The sequence below is a fragment of the Saccopteryx leptura genome, chromosome 2 (assembly GCF_036850995.1).
Source record: "Saccopteryx leptura isolate mSacLep1 chromosome 2, mSacLep1_pri_phased_curated, whole genome shotgun sequence".
Taxonomy (NCBI): Eukaryota; Metazoa; Chordata; class Mammalia; order Chiroptera; family Emballonuridae; genus Saccopteryx; species Saccopteryx leptura.
In genome coordinates this window covers 256,389,054-256,412,331 of record NC_089504.1, presented here as the reverse complement: position 1 = coordinate 256,412,331, position 23,278 = coordinate 256,389,054, and the positions used below count along the sequence as shown (strand labels likewise).

Sequence of the window (23,278 nt, the reverse complement as noted above, 5' to 3'; positions counted from 1 at the left end):
TTCTGATTGCTACCTTAAGAAATGTGAGTACTAGGGTTATTTTACCAAATAAGTTCTGTTCTCCATGATTTCACACTCTAAAACAAGCTCTCTTGAAACAATTTTATAATCTTGTAGAGTTGTGGAGTCAACGAACATTTTCTGTAAACAGCCAGGTAGTCAATATTTTAGGCTCTGCGGCTCATACGATCTGTCACAAATACTCAGCTGCTGTCGCAACATGATGGCAGCCCCAGCAGTCTAAACAGATAAGCATGTCTCTGTTTCTGTTACATTTTATTTATGGAAACTGCAACTTGAGTTTCAAATAATTTTTACGTATCATGAAATATTCTCAGTTTTTTCAGCCATTTAAAAATGTAAAAGTCAAAAATTATCTTAAGCTCTTAGGCTTTATAAATGAGATGTGAGGCTAGATTAGACCTACTCGCCAGTTTTCTGATCCTTGTCCTGGAGTTTCAACTATTACTCATAGCCCAGGCTCTCTCCTGAGTTTTATAAGATTTCCCAAGATCCACGGAATAGTGCATTAAATTAAACATGACAATTAAAATCAGTTTTGTCCTCCTCCTCCTCATACACCTGTTTTCAACTTACAGAGTCTAGTTAATGGCTCCTACATCTGCCTTGTTGAGTGTGTGGAAAAGGGGCCTGAGACTGCCCTCCTTAGGTTGGCCTTCTCACGAGGTTGGCCCCTGACTGGTACTTCGGAACTTGGATTTCTGGAGTGTTTCCATTTTTCCATACCTCCTAAAGCTGGTTATTGTGCATGAACTGTTTGCACAGCAATGAGGTTTATGCTTAAGCACCTGCTTTCCTTCTGGGGGTCTGGAATTTTGGTTGGTGCGAGGCAGAGGGTTCCTGTGTGACCTGCCCCCAGTCTGAGCCGTGGGCACAGAGTCTCGGTCTCACGTCAGCACTGGAGTGCGTCTGTAGTCCTCTGTCGGGAGCAGGTTCTGGGGAGCTTACAGCTGGTTTCCTCTGGACTGGGCCTCCAGGTGCCTTTTCCTTTTTCTGATTCTACTTTGCACCCTTTTATTGTAATAAATCATCGTCATGAGTCTGGCTATATGCTGAGTCCTGTGACTCCTCCTGGCAAACAGCTGAACCCGAGGGACCCTCAGCACATTGGCCAAGCCACCATCCTGAAAGTCGCCTTCAGCTTCCTCATTTCTCATTCACATGTGACTACAGCTTACACAACTCTCAAATTATTCTTTCCTCTTCAATCTTTCTGTTCTTCCTTTGATTCAAACCCTAATCGCAATGCAGTATATTCTTCAGTGCTTACCTTCAATCTCTGCATATAGAGTACCCCTTATGCATTTCTGTCTTTTTGTGTGTTTATATATGTATATAATATATGTATATATGTAGTGATATATTTATATTACTAGTCTGACCATATCACCCTTCGAACTTAAAATCATTCCAGGAACTCTACTGCCTTTAGAAAAATACTAGATTCTTAACAGAGCAGTAAAAGCTTTCTGTGATCTGTCCAGTATCAGTCCTTGGGGGCCCCTGCCACTCCCCAGCATGTACTTCATACCGTGGCCATACCAAAGCACAGCAGTCTCCAGATAAATTCTTTTATGCCCAAGTGCCTGTCTACTGGCTTTCTCTCTCTCTCTCTCTCTCTCTCTCTCTCTCTCTCTTTTTTTTTTGTATTTGTCTGAAGCTGGAAACGGGGAGGCAGTCAGACAGACTCCGGCATGCACCCGACCAGGATCCATCCGGCACGCCCACCAGGGGACGATGCTCTGCCCATTCGGGGCGTCGCTCTGTCGTGACCAGAGCCACTCTAGCACCTGGGGCAGAGGCCAAGGAGCCATCCCCAGCGCCCGGGCCATCTTTTGCTCCAATGGAGCCTTGACTGCGGGAGGGGAAGAGAGAGACAGAGAGGAAGGAGAGGGGGAGGGATGGAGAAGCAGATGGGCGCCTCTCCTGTGTGCCCTGGCCAGGAATCGAACCCAGGACTTCCGCACGCCAGGCCAACGCTCTACCACTGAGCCAACCGGCCAGGGCCTCTTTTTCTCTCTCTTAATCAGCAAATTACTACACATTTGAAAGAACTTTGTTTCTAATCTGAAGTCTTTTCTGTTCTTCTAAGTAGCTTAGCGTGTCCTTCCTTCCGTGTTGCTTCCAGAGCACTCGGTGTGTTCCATTTATATCGCATTGTGTTTTGCCTGCTCTCTTTTCAGACTGGAATCCTTGAGAGCCAAGACCACCTCTTGTTTGCTCTAGCACAGGGCCGGCACCTAGGAGAGGGTGCTCAGTGTTTATCTTCAAGGCCTAGTGCTGTTTGTCCTCCAGCTGATGCTGTTATGTGAGGGAACAGAGATGTGATACGGGAATATGTATTCCTCCTCAGAAGTTTGATTTCAAAGAAGTGTGTAGATTAAAATGAGTATACAGATTAACATAATTATTTAGGGTGCAATGAAAAAATAATTATTTGTAATCTTTTTTGTCTTATTGTGCCACAGAACCTCACTGCACTTGTATTATTATTTTACATAGGTGGAAATGGATATTGTTGAAAAACTGGTAAAAATGGTACCTTGTGAGCATGATGATCTGCTGAACATCACCCTCCGACTTTTACTAAACCTGTCCTTTGACACAGGTCTGAGGAATAAGATGGTACAAGTTGGACTGCTTCCCAAACTCACTGCACTCCTAGGTATGCTTTATTAAAAATTAATGATAATGTTGCTTAGAATTTTCACCATCACTGGAAAATTGAGCTGTGTGTTGAAAAGTGAGCTGAACAAAAATTATTCTGTGTGTTCTTTAATTGGAAACTTAAAAATAACTGGATGAATGATAAATGACACGTGCCAGGATTCCCATGGTGCCGTAGAATGCTCTGGAACAGAAATTGTTTACTCTGACTTCACTTACTCATGTGAAAGTGAGGCCAGAGTGAAACTGTCAGTTACTACTGGGAGGGGGGCAAGAGGGATAATTATTTTCTCTTTAACATTTTTTTAAAAAAGCAGATATCATTTAAGTTCTTACATACCGCCATATTTTTAAAATACTCCGGATAACTACACAAATTTGGTGAGCCTCCTTGTCATTAAGGAGAAAAGGGCTTTTTTATATAGCATGAGTTAGAAAATATTGCATTGGGGGATTTAGTTTATAATGCATTCTTTTCTTTTAGCTGTTAGCAAGACATATATACCAAGGCTGGAGTCAAGTGCTAATCTACAGTGCCGTCACATACTGCTGCTTCAGAGTAGGATACGCTCTTGATCTGTTCATTGCCTCTCTTTATAGGCACCTGCTACCCCCCAGCACATACTTCATACTGTGTCCAGGCCAAGCCCCTCACCGCTCCCTAAACAAGCTCTTTTTATGGTTCAGTGCCTGTTCATGCGCTTTCTCCTTCTACCAGGAATGCCATTTCCTTTATTAGCCAGAAAGAAAACTCTTAGTTCTCTTTGAAGGCTCTGTTTTTTTGTTTCAGTACTGCAGTTTCATTCTTGTTTTGTAGTGTTCTCCACCTAGTCAAATATTTCGTAACAGTTCCCAGTCGTTTAAAAGTAAGTTTATTCTTTGCTACCTAGTATCTATGAATCCAGTCTCTCACTGACATCATTATTATTTTCTTTGTAATACTAGTATTAACATTTATTGAACTTTTACTGTGCCAGTCATTTAACTCAGTGCTTTAGTTGCATTTGCTGATGGAATGCCCATCTGAGGTCTATACTCAGGATTACATAGCTGATAAAAAGTAGAGCTCAAATTCAAACTCAGAGCTATCTGCTGCCAACGTTGGATTTATTAACTACTGCAGTAAACTACTATGATTAAGTAGACTAGGCAGGGCTATAATTAAAAAATCAAGTTCTCCAAGTCCCCTTGAAAATAAATTTTAACTTATTTCTTACTCTTTTTCTCAGAATAGGAAAACTTTTTTCCCCCTTAAGTGAGAAGCAGGGAGTCAGAGAGACAGACTCCCACATGCACCCCCACTGAGATCCACCCGGAAAATCCCCTACAGGGAGATGCTCTGCCCATCTGGGGCCGTTCGTTGCTCCATTGTTTGGCAACCAAGCTATTTTAGCTGCTGAGGCAAGGCCATGGAGCCATCCTCAGCACCCAAGGCCAACTTCCTCCAATCGAGCCATGGCTGCAGGAGGGGAAGAGAAAGAGAGAAGGGGGACAGGGAGGGGTAGAGAAGCAGATGGGCGCTTCTCATGTGTGCCCTGACCAGAAATTGAACCCAGGGCATCCACATGCCAGGCCAATGCTCTACCACTGATCCAACCAGCCAGGGCAGAATAGGAAAACTTTTAGTCTGTTAGTCCAAGAATATTTGGTTAATTGCACAGGACTTTTATTATACGTTTTAGAAGAAACTCTTTTGAGGAATACTCTCAAAAATTGCTTTAGGGGAACTAAAGCAAATGCAAACATTTAGTGAAGAAGCAAAAAAACTTTAAAAGTAAAATTTATGTGTCTGAATTTAATATGTGACTCTCCATTTATCATAAATCTAGCAGAATTATATATCAAATATTAGGTCAGATTCTTAGTGTATGAAGATGAAAAAATTACAGTCCTTGTCCTGAAGGAATTCATAGTCTTATTTGGTTTGTTCAGTGTCCAGTCACCTACTTTTATAAAATACAAATTAAGAGATTTGGGGGAAATTACAGGTTGCTCATTTCATATTTTGTTAACAAATATCCTTCTCTTTTGTTGCTCACAAGTCATTCTAACTTAGGCAGTTTTTTTTTTTTAAGTTCCTATCTTTTGCTTAATAACCTGCTTCAGTTCTTCCCTTTCATTGCGCCCACAAGCCATGACCGCCTGAGCAGAGGGTCTGTCCTGGTCTTCCTGGTCTTCCTGGTCTTCCTGGCCGAGGGGCGGGAGGCATTGTCCACAGTGAGGGGGGCTTAGTGTAGACTGGAGGACAGTGCCTTGGCTTCTGTGAAGGCCTTCCTGCTGTCCACAAGTCAGTTCACATTCATTTCATTTCATTATTCTCATGGCACTATTGTTTTGTACTCTTTTTTATTTAAATTACAGGTTTTAATAACCTCCTGTAGGTACTTGATAAGGTGAGCCTGTGGAAAAAAGTGTTCTAGTTTCCAAGTACTGATTCAGTGTGAACTTTTGGAACATAACCATGTTGTAAACTTTATTTTATCATGTCCCTAAAATGGTCCTTTTATCCATCGCTTTCCAGGAAAAATCTATCTATTAAATGTATTAGAAAGATAAGACTCTGATTATTATCCCTAAGATGTCAGTAGCCTGAACAACGACAGTGGTTTATTTCTTACTTGTACATACTATGTCCCTTACAAGTGAGTAGAAAGTGTTGGTCCATGTTAGCATCAGTCCAGGACAAAGGCTGGTAGAGCAAGAAAATGGAGAACTGCATATTTCTCTTACAGGTTCCCACTTAAAGTGATCAATATTGTTTTCATTTGCATTTCCATTGGTGAAAACAAGTCACATGTCCATGCCTTACTTTAAGGGGATAGGCAAATGCTTGGAAGGTTTTGAGTTGGAACATTGGTGAGCAAACTGCCTGTTGATCCTGACAGGCTTTTTTCAATTTTTCTGAATTTTAACTGGGTTTCCAGAGTTAACTAAAAAGTACACCCTGAGACATTATAGCAAATATTATCATATACCGTATTTCTTGCTCCATAAGACACACAGGCATTTTCCCCTCCACTTTTGGGGGGGGAAAAGTGTGTTTTATGGAGCAAAAAATGTGGTATACTATATCCAGCCACTGTGGTAGCACAGAGCACATTGATTAAAAACTGAAATTATGGAGCCAGTCTCTATGACTATGAATATTGACTTCATCGGTTACTAGCTGTGTGATATTTTGTGCAAATTACTTAACTCATATGTCATTTCTCACATATCCAGTATGTAGATAAAAACTGGTTATATTAATAGGGAAGGGTTAAATGAGATAATGCAGTAGATATTAAGAAGTTATACATATGTGAAATTATAAAAATACATAGACTACAAACAATAGATATCCAGAAATTTTTTTTATGATTGAAAGCTTTAAATTATCTTTCTTTTTTTATAAATAAATTTTTATTAATGTTAATGGGGTGACATCAATAAATCAGGGTGCATATATTCAAAGAAAACATGTCCAGGTTGTCTTGTCATTCAATTCTGTTGCATACCCATCACCCAAAGTCAGATTGTCCTCCGTCACCCTCTATCTAGTTTTCTTTGTGCCCCTCCCCCTCCCGCTTCCTCTCTCCGTCCTTCCCTCCCGCGCCCCCCCCCTCCCCCCCACCCCCAGTAACCACCACACTCTTGTCCATGTCTCTTAGTCTCGTTTTTATGTCCCACCAATGTATGGAATCATGCAGTTCTTGTTTTTTTCTGATTTACTGATTTCACTCCTTATAATGTTACCAAGATCATTTTGTTGTAAATGATCCGATGTCATCATTTCTTATGGCTGAGTAGTATTCCATAGTGTATATGTGCCACATCTTCTTTATCCAGTCTTCTGTTGAAGGGTTTTTTGGTTGGTTTTGTGTCTTGGCCACTGTGAACAATGCTGCAATGAACATGGGGCTGCATGTGTCTTTACATATCAATGTTTCTGAGTTTTTGGGGTATATACCCAGTAGAGGGATTGCTGGGTCATAAGGTAGTTCTATTTTCAGTTTTTTGAGGAACCACCGTACTTTCTTCTATAATGGTTGTACTACTTTACATTCCCACCAACAGTGAATGAGGGTTCCTTTTTCTCCACAGCCTCTCCAACATTTGCTATTACCTGTCTTGTTGATAATAGCTAATCTAACAGGTGTGAGGTGGTATCTCATTGTAGTTTTGTTCTGCATTTCTCTAATAACTAATGAAGATGAGCATCTTTTCACATATCTGTTGGCCATTTGTATTTCTTCCTGGGAGAAGTGTCTGTTCATGTCCTCTTCCCATTTTTTTATTGGATTGCTTGTTTATTTGTTGTTGAGTTTTATGAGTTCTTTGTATATTTTGGATATTAGGCCCTTATCTGAACTGTTGTTTGAAAATATCATTTCTCATTTAGTTGGCTGTTCGTTTATTTTGTTGTCAGTTTCTCTTGCTGAGCAAAAACTTTTTAGTCTGATGTAGTCCCATTCATTTATCTTTGCCTTCACTTCTCTTGCCTTTGGAGTCAAATTCATAAAATGCTCTTTAAAACCCAGGTCCATGAGTTTAGTACCTATGTCTTCTTCTATGTACATTATTGTTTCAGGTCTTATATTTAGATCCTTGATCCATTTTGAATTAATTTTAGTACAGGGGGACAAGCTGTAGTCGAGTTTCATTCTTTTGCATGTGGCTTTCCAGTGTTCCCAGCACCATTTGTTGAAGAGGCTTTCTTTTCTCCATTGTGTGTTGTTGGCCCCTTTATCAAAAATTATTTGACTATATATATGTAGTTTTATTTCTGGACTTTCTATTTTGTTCCATTGGTCTGAGTGTCTATTTTTCTGCCAATACCATGCTGTTTTGATTGTCGTGGCCCTATAATATACTTTGAAGTCAGGTATTGTAATGCCCCCAGCTTCATTCTTTTTCCTTAGGATTGCTTTGGCTATTCGGGGTTTTTTATAGTTCCATATAAATCTGATGATTTATTGTTCCATTTCTTTAAAAAATGTCATAGGAATTTTGATGAGAATTGCATTAAATTTGTAAATTGCTTTGGGTAATATGGCCATTTTGATTATATTTATTCTTCCTATCCAAGAACAAGGAATATTTTTCCATCTCATTGTATCTTTTTCGATTTCCTTTAACAATGCTTTGTAGTTTTCGTTGTATAGGTCCTTTACATTCTTTGTTATGTTTATTCCTAGGTATTTTGGGTTTTTTGTTGCAATCGTGAAGGGGATTATTTTTTTGAGTTTGTTTTCTAATATTTCATTGTTGGCATATAGAAAGGCTATGTTAATTTTGTATCCTGCGACCTTACTGTATTGGTTTATTGTTTCTAGTAATCTTTTTGTGGAGTCTTTGGGGGTTTCGATGTATAGGATCATATCATCTGCAAAAAACGATACCTTTACTTCTTTTCCAATATGGATGTCTTTTATTTATTGTCTGATTGCTCTGGCCAGAACTTCTAGCACCACGTTAAATAAGAGTGGAGAGAGTGGACAACCCTGTCTTGTTCCTGATTTAAGGTGGAAAGTCCTCAGTTTTATGCCATTTAATATGATATTGGCTGATGGTTTATCATATATAGCCTTTATCATGTTGAGATATTTTCCTTCTGTATCCATTTTATTGAGTGTCTTAAACATAAAGTTGTGTTGTATTTTATCGAATGCCTTTTCTGCATCTATTGATAAGATCATGTGGTTTTTGTTCTTTGTTTTGTTGATATGGTATATTACGTTAACTGTTTTATGTATGTTAAACCATCCTTGAGATTCTGAGATGAATCCCATTTGATCATAATGTATTATTTTTTTAATATGTGTTATATTCGATTTGCCAGTATTTTGTTTAGTATTTTAGCATCTGTATTCATTAGAGATATTGGTCTGTAGTTTTCTTTTTTTGTGCCGTCCTTGCCAGGTTTCGGTATGAGGGTAATGTTGGCCTCATAAAATGTGTTTGGAAGTATTGGTTCTTCTTCAATTTTTTGGAAGACTTTGAATAGAATAGGAACCAAGTCTTCTTTGAATGTTTGATAGAATTCACTAGTATAACCATCTGGGCCTGGACTTTTATTTTTGGGGAGGTTTTTAATAGTTTTTTTCTATTTCCTCCTTGCTAATTGGTCTGTTTAGGCTTTCTGCTTCTTCATGACTCACTCTAGGAAGGTTGTATTGTTCTAGGAATTTATCCATTTTTTCTAGATTGTTGAATTTGGTGGCATATAGTTTTTCATAGTATTCTACAATAATTCTTTGTATATCTATGATGTCTGTAGTGATTTCTCCTCTTTCATTTTGGATTTTGTTTATATGAGTCCTTTCTCTTTTTTCCATTGTGAGTCTTGCCAAGGGTTTGTCAATTTTGTTGACCTTCTCAAAGAACCAGCTCCTTGTTTTATTAATTTTTTCTATAGTTTTTCTGTTCTCTATTTCATTTATTTCTGCTCTGATTTTTATTATTTCCTTTCTTCGGCTGGTTTTGGGTTGTCTTTGTTCTTCTTTTTCTAGTTCCTTAAGGTATGAAGTTGAGTGGTTCACTTGGGCTCTCTCTTGTTTGTTCATATAGGCCTGAAGTGATATGAACTTCCCTCTTATCACTGCTTTTGCTGCATCCCAGAGATTCTGATATGTCGTATTTTCATTTTCATTTGTCTGTATATATCTTTTGATCTCTGCGCCTCTTTCTTCTTTGACCCATTCATTTTTTAAAAGTATGTTGTTTACTTTCCACATTTTTGTGGGTTTTTTCTCCTCTTTTTTGCAGTTGAATTCTTCAAGGCTTTATGATCAGAAAATATGCTTGGTACAATTTCAATTTTTCTGAATTTCCTGATGTTATTTTTCTGGCCCAACATATGGTCAATTCTTGAGAATGTTCCATGTACACTAGAGAAAAATGTATACTCTGTTGCTTTGGGATGAAGTGTCCTGTAGATGTCTATCATATCCAGGTGCTCTAGTGTTTTATTTAAGGCCAATATATCTTTATTGATTCTCTGTTTGGATGACCGATCTAGAGCCGTCAGTGGTGTATTGAGGTCTCCAAGTATGATTGTATTTTTGTCAGTTTTTGTTTTTAGGTCGATAAGTAGCTGTCTTATATATTTTGATGCTCCTTGGTTTGGTGTGTCTATATTAAGGATTGTTATGTCTTCTTGATTTAGTGTCTTCTTAATCATTATGAAATGACCATTTTTGTCTCTGAGTACTTTTTCTGTCTTGTAGTCAGCATTATTAGATGTGAGTATTGCTACACCTGCTTATTTTTGGATGTTATTTGCTTAGAGTATTGTTTTCCAGCCTTTCACTTTGAATTTGTTTTTATCCTTGTTGCTTAGATGTGTTTCTTGTAGGCAGCATACAGTTGGATTTTCTTTTTAAATCTATTCTGCTACTCTGTGTCTTTTTATTGGTGAGTTTAGTCCATTTACATTTAGTGTAATTATTGATACTTGTGGGTTCCCTATTGCCATTTTATAAATTGCTTTCTGTTAGTTTTGTATCTTGTTTGATTCTTCTCTTTTGTTTTTCTATCATTTGTTTTTGTTTGTTTGTATTCCATACTTCTTTCCTCTGTTGCTACATTTTTTAAGTCATGTGCTTCTGTGGTGGTTTTTTCAAGGGTGGTTACCATTAAGTAATGAAAAGGGTACCTACCATATTCATTGTAGTACCCTATCTTATGAGTGTTTCTGCACTTCATTGTCCTTTGCTACTGTTAATCTCCATCCTCTCCCCCCCTTTTTTTTTTTGCTTTTGTTGTCACAGTTTAAATTTGGTTTTATTGTGTTCTTGGTGGAACTTTTACTTATGGTTTTGTTTTGTTTTGTTCTTTGAATCTGGTTGGAAAACCCCCTTTAGTATTTCCTGGAGTGGGGGTTTTCTGATTCCCTCGTCTTTTCTGTATCTGTGAATGTTTTTATTTCTCCTTTGTATTTGAAGGATAGCTTTGATGGGTATAGTATTTTTGGCTGAAAGTTCCTCTCTTTCAGGGCTTTAAATATTGGGGTCCACTCTCTTCTAGCTTGTAGAGTTTCTGCTGAGAAATCTGATGATAATCTAATATGCCTTCCTTTATATGTTATATTCTTCTTTTCCCTGGCTGCCTTGAAAATTTTTTCTTTGTCATTGGTTTGTCCCATTTTCATTATGATGTGCCTTGGAGTAGGTTTGTTGTGGTTAAGAAAACTCGGTGTTCTGTTTGCTTCTTGAATTTGAGGCTTTAGTTCTTTCCACAGGCTTGGGAAGTTCTCATCTATTATTTGTTTGAATATATTCTCCATTCTATTTTCTCTCTCTTCTCCCTCTGATATATCTATTATTCTTATGTTTTGTTTTGTTTTTTGATGGAGTCAGACAATTCCTGTAGGGCTTTCTCATTTTTTTAATTTTTGAGTTTCTCTCTTCTCTCTGTTGTGCCTCAAGTTGCTTGTCTTCTATGTTACTAATCCTACCTTCTATCTTGCCTGTTCTATTAGCTAAGCTTGTTAACTAGTTTTTCAGTTCATGAATTGAGTTTTTCATTTCTTTTGATTTGTTTTTATAGTTTCAATTTCCTTGGTAATATATTCTTTGTGTTCATTGAGTTGTTTTCTGAGCTCCCTAAATTGCCTTTCTGTGTTTTCTTTTATATCTCTGAGTTTTTTTAGGATTTCTATTTTAAATTCTCTGTCATTTAGCTCCAAGGTTTCCAATATGTTAAATTTTTCTCCATAGATTTTTCCACATCTATCTGTGCTACTTCTTTATCTTTTGTATCCATGATATTCGATTTCCTTTTTCTTAATGGCATCTGAGAGTGGTCTTGTTGATAGCACTAATGAGAATTAATAAAGAATAAAAAGTATAAAAAAAAGTAAAAAAAGAATGGAAAAAAATTTGGAAAAAACCCCCCACAAAAAAAACAATAATAATTTATTATTCCCTCCCCCTTTTCTTTCTTCTCTTCCCCTCCTCTCCCCTCCTCCTTAGGAAAATATCGTGATGAACTGTGAATTATATTATGCTAAATGGAACAAAAACTGCCTATAACGGAGGGCCTGAGTTGGGGGGAAGTGTTCAAGGGGCAAAAAAGGAAGTAGGGACCCACAAAATGCAAAAAAGGAAAAAATTTGGGTCAAGTATAAAATGATTTGCTTGTAACTGATGGTCGACTAAGAGCTATAATGAGAGGGATAAGAGGGAAACAGGAAAAAGAAAAAAAAACTATTGTATTAAGTGGAGCAAAAACTAAATAGAATGGAGATCCTGGGTTGGGAGGAATGCTAATGAGTTTAAAAGCGAAGTAAAAAGCACCCAAAATGCCACACAAAAACAAACTTGAGTCCCAAATTAAATAATTTGTTTGTGATTGAGGGTTGAATGAGAGGAAAAGTAAAAGGAGAAAAGAAGAAACTAATAGAGAGGGAGAAATAAGAAAAAGGGGGAAAGGAAAAGAAGAAAAAAAACAAAAAGAGAGAGAGAGAGTTAAGGGTTTTGGAGTGTAACCCTCATGGAGAGTAAGGAAGAAGAAAAGAAATAAAATGTAACACTTATGGGTAGTGTAGTTCAAGAAGAGGAAAGAATAAGACGGGCAGAGAATAAAAGGACCAAGGTGGAGGAAATAGAAATAATAATAAAGGCAAGAAGATGAAAGAAACAAAAAAATAGTGGAACAAGTTATAAAGTCTGTGGATTTTTCTTGATTTTGAAAAGTTAACTTCTTCCTTTTTCTTTCCTCTCCCTCTTCCTGGTCGGTGACTCTGTACCCCTGTGGCACGCTTAGGTAGAGATTTGCAGTTGATGAGACTCTAAGGCGATATCATATATTAGGCTTCAGTCTTGTTGGTAGTCAAGGCTTGTTAGCGTTTGCAGGCTCCGACAATGAGAGAGTCCGTTTTCCCGGAGCTTCTCTCCTAGTCTGTCCTTCCTGAATTAGCAGCCTGATGATCCAGCTATGAGGCTGCAGCTGCCTCTGCCTCTGCCTGGGGAGTAAGAGGCTCAAGAGCTGGCAAATCCCCACTCTATCCCCACTCAACGCAGGGCTCTGGGTAAGGCTCTGGCAGTCAGAGCCACCAGCGTAATCAGGCAGGGCTGGGAGCCAATTGCTCTCAAGGTGACTTTCTATGAGCCTCCAGGCCTGTTCAGCAGCCTAACACTCTGTGGGACCACTCTCCCCAGGCTTTCCACACTTTGTAACCTGTTTTGGCTGGGAAGAAGATGCCCTAGTTGTTGCCTGCAGTACAGGAGGTCTTAACATCTGCCAAGTCTTTTTAGCATATATCCCTGAGTATGAAAGCTCTGCCAATCAGAAATTGCCCCCACCCCTTTAGCAAGAGGCACTAAAAAATATCATGCTTCTTGTCTTAGATCGCTGAATGGAGAGAGATTTTGTCAATTAGAGCCACGTAGGTCAGTTGGGAGGTGAGCAGACTGTGGGTTAAGCTAATTTCAGCAATTGGATCCGCTGATCTGCTTCAGAAAGGACTACAAGCTGCCCGCGCGCCCCTCCCCAGACGCTTGATTGTTATCTTGACTGGCTGGGTGAGGCGCACCGCCCGTCCAGAGAAGCTCGGGCGTAGGGAAGTTCGCTTTGGCGCACTCCCCGCATGCCACTGGCAGCTGCTGCTCATGGCGCGCACGGGCGTTTGCTCGCGTGGGCTGATTCACCAGACACATTCTTTCCTCCGCTTGAACAAACGTCCGTGCCACAGCCTAGCTTCCTCCACATCCTCAGCCCCCCTGACTCTCAGTTCCAAGTGAAAGCAGCCTTTGCTCAGGTTAGTGAGGAAGGCAGAGTGTTCTGTTGTCCGACTTATTTCATTCAGGGTTGATTATATATTTAGTCAATTTTTCGCTCAATCCTACCTTCGCCTTCAGTGTGTGGAACTCCCGGATGCTCCAAGGATAGATTTTTCTGTCTCTGGTTGATGAACTTGTTGAAATTTTGGGGAGATTTGTCGGTCGTGCTCCTCACATCGCCATTTCTCTGACGTCACTCCTCCAGAAATTTTTTTTTAAAGTTTTTCAGGCTTATACTATTAAGTTATTTAATTATTTTGTATATAGTTCTTTTAAGTTGATTACACCCTTCTTTTGTTAAATATATTCTTAAATTTACCATAATAACATGAATATAATTTAAATTTTTATTGAGAAGCAGTATAGTGCAGTAGTTAAAACCACAGGCTTTGGAGCAGAGGACCTGGGTTCAAGTGCTCAATAGGTATTAGCTGTTAACTGTTTTTATCACTGATTCAGGTTTGTGATTCTGGAGATAATTGATTATGCAGGGCTGCAAATACTACTGTGCTCAGGTATTTCCCCTTGCCCAGTGGCTCCTGAATGCCATGCCGTTTTAATCTTGACGTACAGTTTTCCTGTTTTCCCCCTTGTCCTTGGCTGTCACTTCTCATTTCTTCTGTACCAGCAGCAGTTCCGTAGCAGCAATTTTCCTCTCCTCTAATGATATATTTCTAATCTCCTGTGGGCTTGGAAAATGACAGCTGAACTTATTTGAAGTGTATATTTTGTTAAAAATGAATTCCAAATGAATGCCTGAAGGGTTCTCTTCCTAGTAATGTCTATTGCATGGACTTTGCAAAGTTTCTTTTGACTGTGAAGAAACCTATTTTGCTCGTCTGTGCTCTATGTTCAAAGAAATGGCATTTGTTGTATAAATGATTACCTGATAAGTGATTATTAGAAGTCATTTTTACATTTGTTAATGTAAATGTTACTTGTGTGGAGAATTAAATCATTAACTCTTAACACAATAAACTAAGCTTCTCAATTGAGTAATGAAACATTTAATATCTCTGATCTTTGGCCATTACGATTATATGAAAGTTGTGGTAAGGACGCATTATACATTTTACAGGGATAGGAAATAATTCATCTAGAGCAGAGACTTTCAAACACTTTTTACCCCAATTTATAGTAAGATACATATGACATTATAACCCATCATATAACATGTATGTGATGTGTATGTGATGTGTATATTAATATACATTATTTTTATTTATGATATACCTTTTGATTAACATATATAATTTTTAATATGTTCACAAAGAGTATTTATCAGTTCTATGTGTAATGCAGTATATTTTCTGCTTTTTTTGTTTTTTATTCTACTTATGACTCACTGATTTTATGTTTTCTTATTGTTTTTGAAGTCCAGTTGAAAAACATTGAACTAGGGGAGTGATTAGACTTCTTTCCCTTCAAATCTTCAGAAATATCACTGTCTCTGCTGGACTTTTAATGTGTTGAACAGTTGACAATCTAAATTACTCTAGTTATTCTTGGCAAATACTTGGAGTGATTCTTAGGAATGAAAATTTTTTAAAAATAAAAAGCCTCTATCTATCAAATACTGAAAGAACTTGGGCGACAGTTTCTTCACCATATTCATGGAGAAGGAATTAGTGTGTAGAGCATGAGTAGTCAGTTTGTTTTTTCATTAGAAATAAATTTACCGTTTAATATTTGTTCAGGTTGACAGATGACTGAATTTAAAAATTGCTCAATTTATATATAGAAATTATATTTTAAAAGATGCACAAAATGCAATAGCAGTTTTGTGGGGCTGTACATGTGGTGGAACTTCTCAAAAGTGATTTTTAAGGGATTCTGTTTCAACTGGAAATGCTATCAGACTTTAAGTAGGTTTTCTTTATTATTATTTGGGGACCCCATAACTGAAAAACCTTTTTATACTTAATAATAGATTACTTTAACTAGAGTACAATGAATCATGAATCTTTCAGGTTCCAATAAAGTTGTGCTATGTGAACATTTAATTCCCTTCTTGTGTATCCTGAAATATTTAACTAGTACATTGCGACCCCTGCTGTTGTGAGACTTGCTGAATAACTGAAAAATGTGTATGAAATGGAGGAAGGTTTGGGGATCTGAATAATTATTAAAGGCAGAGGAGAATTTGTTATAATTCAGCTTTTTTGCCATGTGAGACTCTGAGTGAACTGTAATTCAATATTACCAGCATTTATTTTACTCTTGTTTTATCATATAAAGCATTTTTTAAAGATTTTTGATTCTTTTTTCCTTTGCCATCAGGGACACATAAAGAGAAATAAGAAATTTTAGAAATTATTATTTAAATTTTTCTTTCTCCACTTCATCTTGGAATTGATTGGTTTGAAGAGTTTTGATCTTTTCCGAGGCTTAGAAAATTGCATTCTCTCTCCAAATGTTTCAAAATTTTATTTGGGTTCATAGAAAACTTTATATCTAAATATTCCTTTGGTTTTCTTTTCTTAAATACCACCAAAATGACTCATTTCTTATTTTGTTTTTTGATATGGTATTTTCCTAAGATGTCATAAGGATCTGTGAAGTTATCTCTGCCTAATTCAGTATCAGTTATACATCTTTTCAGTTCCTTTCATCCCTGTATTTGAAATTCTTATGCCTAGTAACTTGATGTTTTCATCTTGGACACCTATCATAGCCAAGGTTTCAGCATATGTGATTATATGCTAATTGAATTGGACCTGGAAAGCTTGGCTTTACTTAACCAAATGATAGGCAGTTTGTTCAAGCTTTTATGATATTGAGTTAACTTTTTTGAAGTGTTTAAAGATTTTTTTGGCTCATCTGAAAATCAGATCATTAAAAAATATATTCCCTTGTCATAAGTCCTTCAGGCATTTGACTTTGACGGATCTCGGGAATGCTTCCTTATGTCAGAGTATCCTGGGTTGGGAGATGGCACGGAAATTCCTTGTCACAGTGGATTCCTCAGTTCCCTTGAGAAGGCACTGATAGTGTTTCAAAAGCAGCTTGAAAAACTAAATCTTCTTAGCTCTCCGTGTGATGCACCAGGCAAATGGTGTTTTTGCATCTCTCACTTGCTTTAGCTGGGTGTTTCCCGAGCTGAGTTCTGTCTGCTTTGCTTGGGGATGGTGAAGTTAGCACAGGATTAGCACAGGAGCGAGCACAAATACACCATGCGATGTGTTCTGGGGAACAGCCTCGCTTCTCAGAACACTGGTTCGTGCATGAGGTTTAAATGTCACATGACAGAGTGCATTACAGAGGATGCACTTAATGATTTTACTTTTAAAACTACCAGATTTCACTGGTGATCTCTTTTAGACAATTTTGAGTCTATTTACATTTTTTTCTTTGTGAATGATAGTAATACTGTATTTTAAATTGAGCAATATTTGAGTTTCCACGTCAGCTTTTCAATTTTTGACTTGATTTTCAAAGGAATATTAACTCAAGGAAATCTGCCTTATAAAATACACAGGTCTCATTGGACATATTAGAATTTTTGCATTTGTTAAAATAAAAATTGAGGAGGCACACAGCTAACCTAATGGTTAGGCAGATAAGGTAGCTGCCTGTAAACTATAGGCAATCCCCACTTTCCACAATTTCTCTGCTATTTGTGAGTCTTCTCTGTTTATCAGGAGGTTGTAGGAATTCAGTGGTTAGAGCATCTGGTTGCAAACTTTTTGTCTCAGGACTCCACTTCAAATTCTTAAAAATTATTGAGGATCCCCAAAGAGCTTTTAATTATGAGTGGTTTTATCAGTGAAAATTTATAGTAGGCAAAATTAAAACAGAAAAATTTTAAATATTTTATTCATTTTAAAAGAAAAAATCTACATGTTGACATAAATATTTTTATGAAAAGTAATTTTTTTCCAAAACAAAACTCAGAAGAATGGCCTAGTTTCACAATTTGTAAATCTCTTTAATCTCTTTAAAGTCAGGCTTAATAGACAACAGCTGGCTCTCATATCTCACTCAACAATTTGTTGTGATATCATATATCATGTGTGTCATGTGTATCATGTCATGTAGCCTTTTGTGGGAGTTTAAAAAGGAAAATAATATATTAGTATTGTTATAAAAGTGGTGTGACTTTGGGGATCTCCTTTAGGGGTCCTCAGAGCACACTTTGAATTAGAGCATTCCTTTAACTGAAATTACTGTTAACTGAAAACACTCCTGATAGTAATAATTCACCAGGAGTCTCAAATTAGCTGCTTAAATATAGTTAGAAAACATGTTTGGTTTTGCCAAAAATATATTTTCTTGATCTTAGATGTGGATTTCTAGGCATGACCCTAACCCTCCCATTCCTCGGTCTAAGGTAACTCCTTACCTTCTCTTAATCTTAGACATTTAGTTATATTTCTTGCCTTATTCTTTGGACATTTGCGTATTCAACCGCTCTCATCTTCGTCATTTTCACCAGATTCTTTGATACTTTGTGAAAGGGGTGGGGAATGTATGACCTGGTGTGGGGTTGTTGACACAGAAAACCCTGAGCACCGACAGCCGGCCACGTACAGTTTAACTCATAATACCAGGCTTTCAACGCTGCCCCACGGTCATACTACATTTTCTTTGTGTGGTCATTTTCCCCACTCTCCTAGGTGAGAATTTCATTTCTCTGCCTTCTCATAAATCCAGCCTCATCCTCATCTTCGTTCTCTGGAAATGACCTTGTTTTGCTTTCTTGTTCACTGATGGAGTAGAAGCGGACAGAAGAGAACGTCTGTGAGTTCACTGCCACACTGACCGTCCTGCCTGTCTCTGCCTATACTTTGCTTCTCCCCCATCATCATGATGGACGGCCGTGCCCCTGCCTCCCATAGGTCAGCACTCCCTGACCCCACTCACTCTCACCTACTTCAGTTCCTTCCTCCAGAAATTCCCCTCTTTCCATAGCGTTAAGTTTTCCGTCTCCAGTAGATCATTCCCACCCACATACAAATATGCTCTCTTTCACCTTAATAAAAATTCTCCTTGACTCTCACTTTACTCTTTCACCTTTCAGCTATCATCACATTTCCTGTCTTTCCATTATTGCAAAATGCCTCAGAAGAGTTGTCTTCATTTTCTGGGTCTATTTCTCTCTTTTATCCTTTCCATAACTGTTTATATCCCTTCGATTATCTTTCTCACTGTTCTGTACTCTTTTTAATCTTTTCCAGTCAGGCCTTTATTCTCATCTTTCTTCCCCACACACCTCATCACACTACTGTGGTCCAGTTCCGTTGCTAAATCCAGTGGTCCATTTCCAGCATTCACATTACTCAACCTAGGAACAGCATTTGATACAGTTCTCCCCTCCTTTAACCTTTTTCATTGATTTTCCAGGACACAAGACTCTGGTTTTCCTCCCAAGTACCTCGCCCTTCTCATTCTCCCCTCCACCCTATCTCCCCAATCTCTAAGCACAGAACACACACACACACACACACACACACACACACACACCCCATCTCACCCCAGGACTGAGACCCCGGGCTTTCTCTGTCTGTACTTACTACCTAGACTTTGCTGATGTATTAATAAATAGAAACATAATTTCAGCCCCATCCCTGTTTTCTTACTCCAGACATTGCCACTTGGATGATGGGGCAGCTGGGTTAGGCTTGCTCGCAGGGTTACCAGCTACAACCACTTGGCCTAGTTGGTGCGTGAGCGCGTGGCAGTGCCACGTGTGTATGGCCTGTGTACCCCTATGGGTGCTTGTGCTCAGGGATTGCAGATGGTGGATGGCCTGCCCACCACTGTCAAGGCCATTCTTGCCGTTGTTTGCCTGAGAGGCGGTTTCCCCTGCCTGCGTGCTCATCCGTCCTTGTGAGACTTTATGAAACGGAATGGCCCAACGCTTTCCGGCTCCACAGTTCCTCTACCATCGCCCAAATCCAATGTGAATCTGCCTGGCCTCGGCCACCGGCGTTACAGATGCCTTATAAGTACCCGAGATTTAAACATTCTGAATTAGCTCCCCCATCCCCAGTCCCCCCTAAACCCTTTAGTTTTACAGTCTTTTCTATCTCCATAAATGGAAACTTCAAGGTAATCAATCAAAACTGGGGAGGTTTTATCCTTTCTCTCCTGCCCTACATCCAGTATGTCAGATCCGTCAGCTCTGTCTGAACACAGCGGCTCCCACGCTGGTCCAGCCACCACCGTCCCCTTCCTGCCTGAGACAGTAGCATCCTATGTGGTCGGTTTTGGTGCTTCCTCCCTTGCCTTCGTCTTCTCTTAACATAGCACACAGAGTGATCCTATTAAAATCTTGTTAAATCATGTCAGTCTCTACTCAAAACGCCTGCTAATTTGCATGGCCAGTTTGCGCTTAAACTAATTTTATTGGTTATGGCAGGAAAATTGGGATTCCTAGGTTCAGCAGCACACTGTCATACGTGTTTCGCAATTCCACATGGATCGCTTCAAAAAGGATCCTAAATTTAATCAGAGTGATGCTAGACTGTATTCTCTTCACCGAAAGGTAAATGAGAGTTTCTAAATTTTTCTAAATCCGCACAAATGTTGCTGTATTCTGTGAGGGGACCCGGAGTGGTTTCAGGAGGAATGATGGTACCTGATTCATCTTAATAATGTGGGTCTCAGGGCATTTTCCAAGGCTGTGGGAAGGCTTATCAGTATGGAGGGAGTCAGGCCAGGTCAAGAGTTAAGTGATAAAGCTTAGATTTCTTCCGTTTGAGACAGGTCTGATTTCCCTTATTTTTGGAGATGGCCAGAGCAGATACTGTTGGACTTTTTTAAACTTTGATTGCTTAAAAATTAAGGGTTATTTTCTTTGACCATTCTGTCCTAGATCCTTAAAAGAAAATTGGAAAAGTTAAGTTCTGAGCACCTTTGAAATTCCTCTATAATGTGAAATTTACTTTTTTCATTGCATATTAATATGACTTTTAATTCATCAAAAGTATCATAAACTGAAGAAATAAAGCTTGTCTTTATTTTTTGAAGAGTATAATATGTTATAAATGGCCTCTTCTGACTTGATTATTAAAACTATTTTTGAAATAGAATGTTTTCCAATTAGGAGGTGTTTTCTATTTTTTAAAAAACTAGGTTTCCTTTATGAAGGTTTCTTTAAGAAACTTAAAGTAGATTTTTTTTTTAATAACTTCATTTGGCCTGTTTATTACAAAACGGTTATGGAATTTCACACATCTGTTTTGGAACGCAGCTCCTCATAGACTACTGCCCTGTTTCTCAATTTTAATAGGCCTCATTATCCTATAAATAAACCTACATTTTCTTACCTGATCAAGTGAGCCAACAATAGGGGTTAGATGTGGCAAATGCTTTAACAAAAAGCACATGTCTAGCCGTCAGGGTGAGGTAGAGTCATATCAAGATTGCTTGAAGTTATTAATGGCAGTAAAATTTATGCTTCCTCCTGTTTTCCCAATTAAATCAAGAAGCCTTTTTTCTTAAGCTTCTTCTATCACCAGCTGGTTCCAATACTCTGTGTGTGAATATTGCCTGGGGTGTCTCCACTTCTCGATGGTAAAAGCTGACCAGAGCACATTAAGTCGGTGATGTGGACCTGGAAGCTAGAAAGCACTCATTGTTAAGGGCTTTATTTTGGTCCTTATCATTTGTACCACAAGTATGCATATTCTGTAGCGTGTATTATAAAGAAGTTGTTGTGGTATGCTCTGGATGTAATAAAAGAATACTACAGACAAGGTAATAAAATAACTGAAAACATGTTGAGAATATTTGAAAAATAAACTGCACAGCAGAATATACAGTTGTACACACTAAGAAAGCATTCAAGTGCATCAAAAATGTTGGATTTTAGAGGACTTATTTAGTGAATGTGCTGTTGTGTGTAATAGTAGATTTATAGTTTTTATCTTCTTATAGTTTTTAAATTAATTGTACACAAATGTCATTTATTCGTGAACCATTATATCACAAAACTATTACTTGTTTTCATACTGATCATTGTAACCTATAAATGGTCATTTTCCCTATGTATCTAAAATCTTTACTAGGTTTGACTGTGAACAAATATATACATTATAAAGTAGACTAGCTAATATAATTGCATTCTTAAAACTTGGACTCTTCAACTTTTAACTAAGGCTATCTAATTAGACTAGGTATGTATCTGCAGTATGTGCCCTAATAAATATAAAATTACAGGAAGACATGTACCAAAGCTATTCTAATATACCACCAATATAATTTTAGTATATTTCAACATATTCAATATACTCGTTCAATAATTGTTGCAGTTGTGGCTTTTTTACTATATTGACAGAGCTTTAAGGACTCTAACTCTATAGGAAACTTAAAGGAACTTGTGATTTTTGAACTCTTTTGTGTTCGCATAGCCTTTCTAGGGGTGATATATCACCTTCATGCTGCTCTCCTCTAAAAGAGGGGTGCTTGTATTCCCATTTCTCTTATCTTTTCAGGGGCCTTTGTGGCTTCAAAGGGAGCTTGTTACTTTGAACAAAGACATGGAATGTAGAAGGGACTGAGAATCTGGCTAATGATGTGGCCCATAACTTGTGTTCTCACTCTGTTTTTACAAAGTGTTGGGCTGGGTCTACTGCAGAAGCGGAAATTTGGCGTCAAGTTCTGGTGTTCAGAACTCCTATTTCTGCGTGACTGAACTGTGAATGGAAAATCCCAAGTGTCTTACAAAATTAGTAGCTAAATGGTGTTTTTACTAATCGCTTCAGAGATGAAAAAAACTGAAGACATTTTAAAATTCAAAACTCATCAGCTTACTCTTGCCCTTTAATTGGCAGAATATCGATCGTGAGAGCAGCCCAAAGAGCTGATTTTTTTTCCTCTTTCAGCTGTTTCAGCTGAACTACAGCTGCAAATTTCTTTAAAAAGAAAAAAAAAAATCCCTCCTGACTATATTTTATAAGTGCAGTAATTCCCACAAAATCAGTTACTGGAGTTAATGACCAGTTTGTTAAGACATTAACTGCACTCAGCTGGGAATGACCAATTTGGGGGGAATGGCTGCTCAACTGCTAAGATAATTCAGGAACACTTCCAAATAATGATCCAGCTAATTAATGGGGAATTCCTGTGGAAATCCTATCGAAGTACTTATGACCTCTTTATTTAATAGCCAGTGAGTTCATCATGATTCATGTTTATGACCATAAATACTGAAAGAATTGTAATGACTTGGCCATTTTTTTTCCACCCTGGCCTTATTACTTGAACAGATTTGACTAATCCACCTCCAGTCATTAAGGCCTCGTTCTCAAAATATTCACTCTTTTCAGTGCTCTGCTCACAATTCCTGGGGCCTTTGGTGCTATGCCAACATACCGACTGTTGGCAGCCTGTTTTTACTTGAGATGCTGTTAGGAAATAATCGATGTCTATGCCTCTTAAAGGAGCCCTTCTGAGAGGCCTGCCATTTGTAGGATGTGGAGGAATCACAGTTGGTTAGCTGTAGTTTATGGTTTTTGGTCATGAATTCTTAGGAGAAAATCATACCCTCCAGACCCTCGAATTTGTTTAGGATATACAAGATTGTTAGGTGTGTGGTTTTTTTGTCTGTCTGTCTTGTTTGGTTTTTGAGGCTTATGTTTTAAGAACCAAGATATTTTTTTATTTCAATGAACAAAGAAGATTATTAGCTTATAATAAAAGATAAGCTCTTATTTTACTTGGATCATTTAATCTCTCTTAATGGCTGTTTATTGCTACACGATCTGCAAATTAGCCTTTAAGTAATAATAAATGTTGGTGGCCGGAAAGCCTCTACTTTCTATATGCAGCTGTGTTTGAAGAGAGGCATTCAGCTTATTTCCAGACCTTTTCTCTCTAGGTTT

The 23,278-nt window shown here is 38.1% G+C and overlaps 1 protein-coding gene across 3 annotated transcripts in view; it reads left to right on the top strand.

The window, feature by feature from the left end:
• Positions 1-23,278, top strand: part of KIFAP3 (kinesin associated protein 3) — a 135,933-nt gene that overhangs the window by 41,149 nt on the left and 71,506 nt on the right. For all 3 annotated transcript variants that reach the window (XM_066371467.1, XM_066371465.1, XM_066371466.1), the window contains exon 10: positions 2,524-2,686. In XM_066371467.1, the coding sequence (XP_066227564.1) occupies positions 2,524-2,686 (163 nt within the window). The remainder of the gene's footprint in view (positions 1-2,523; positions 2,687-23,278) is intronic.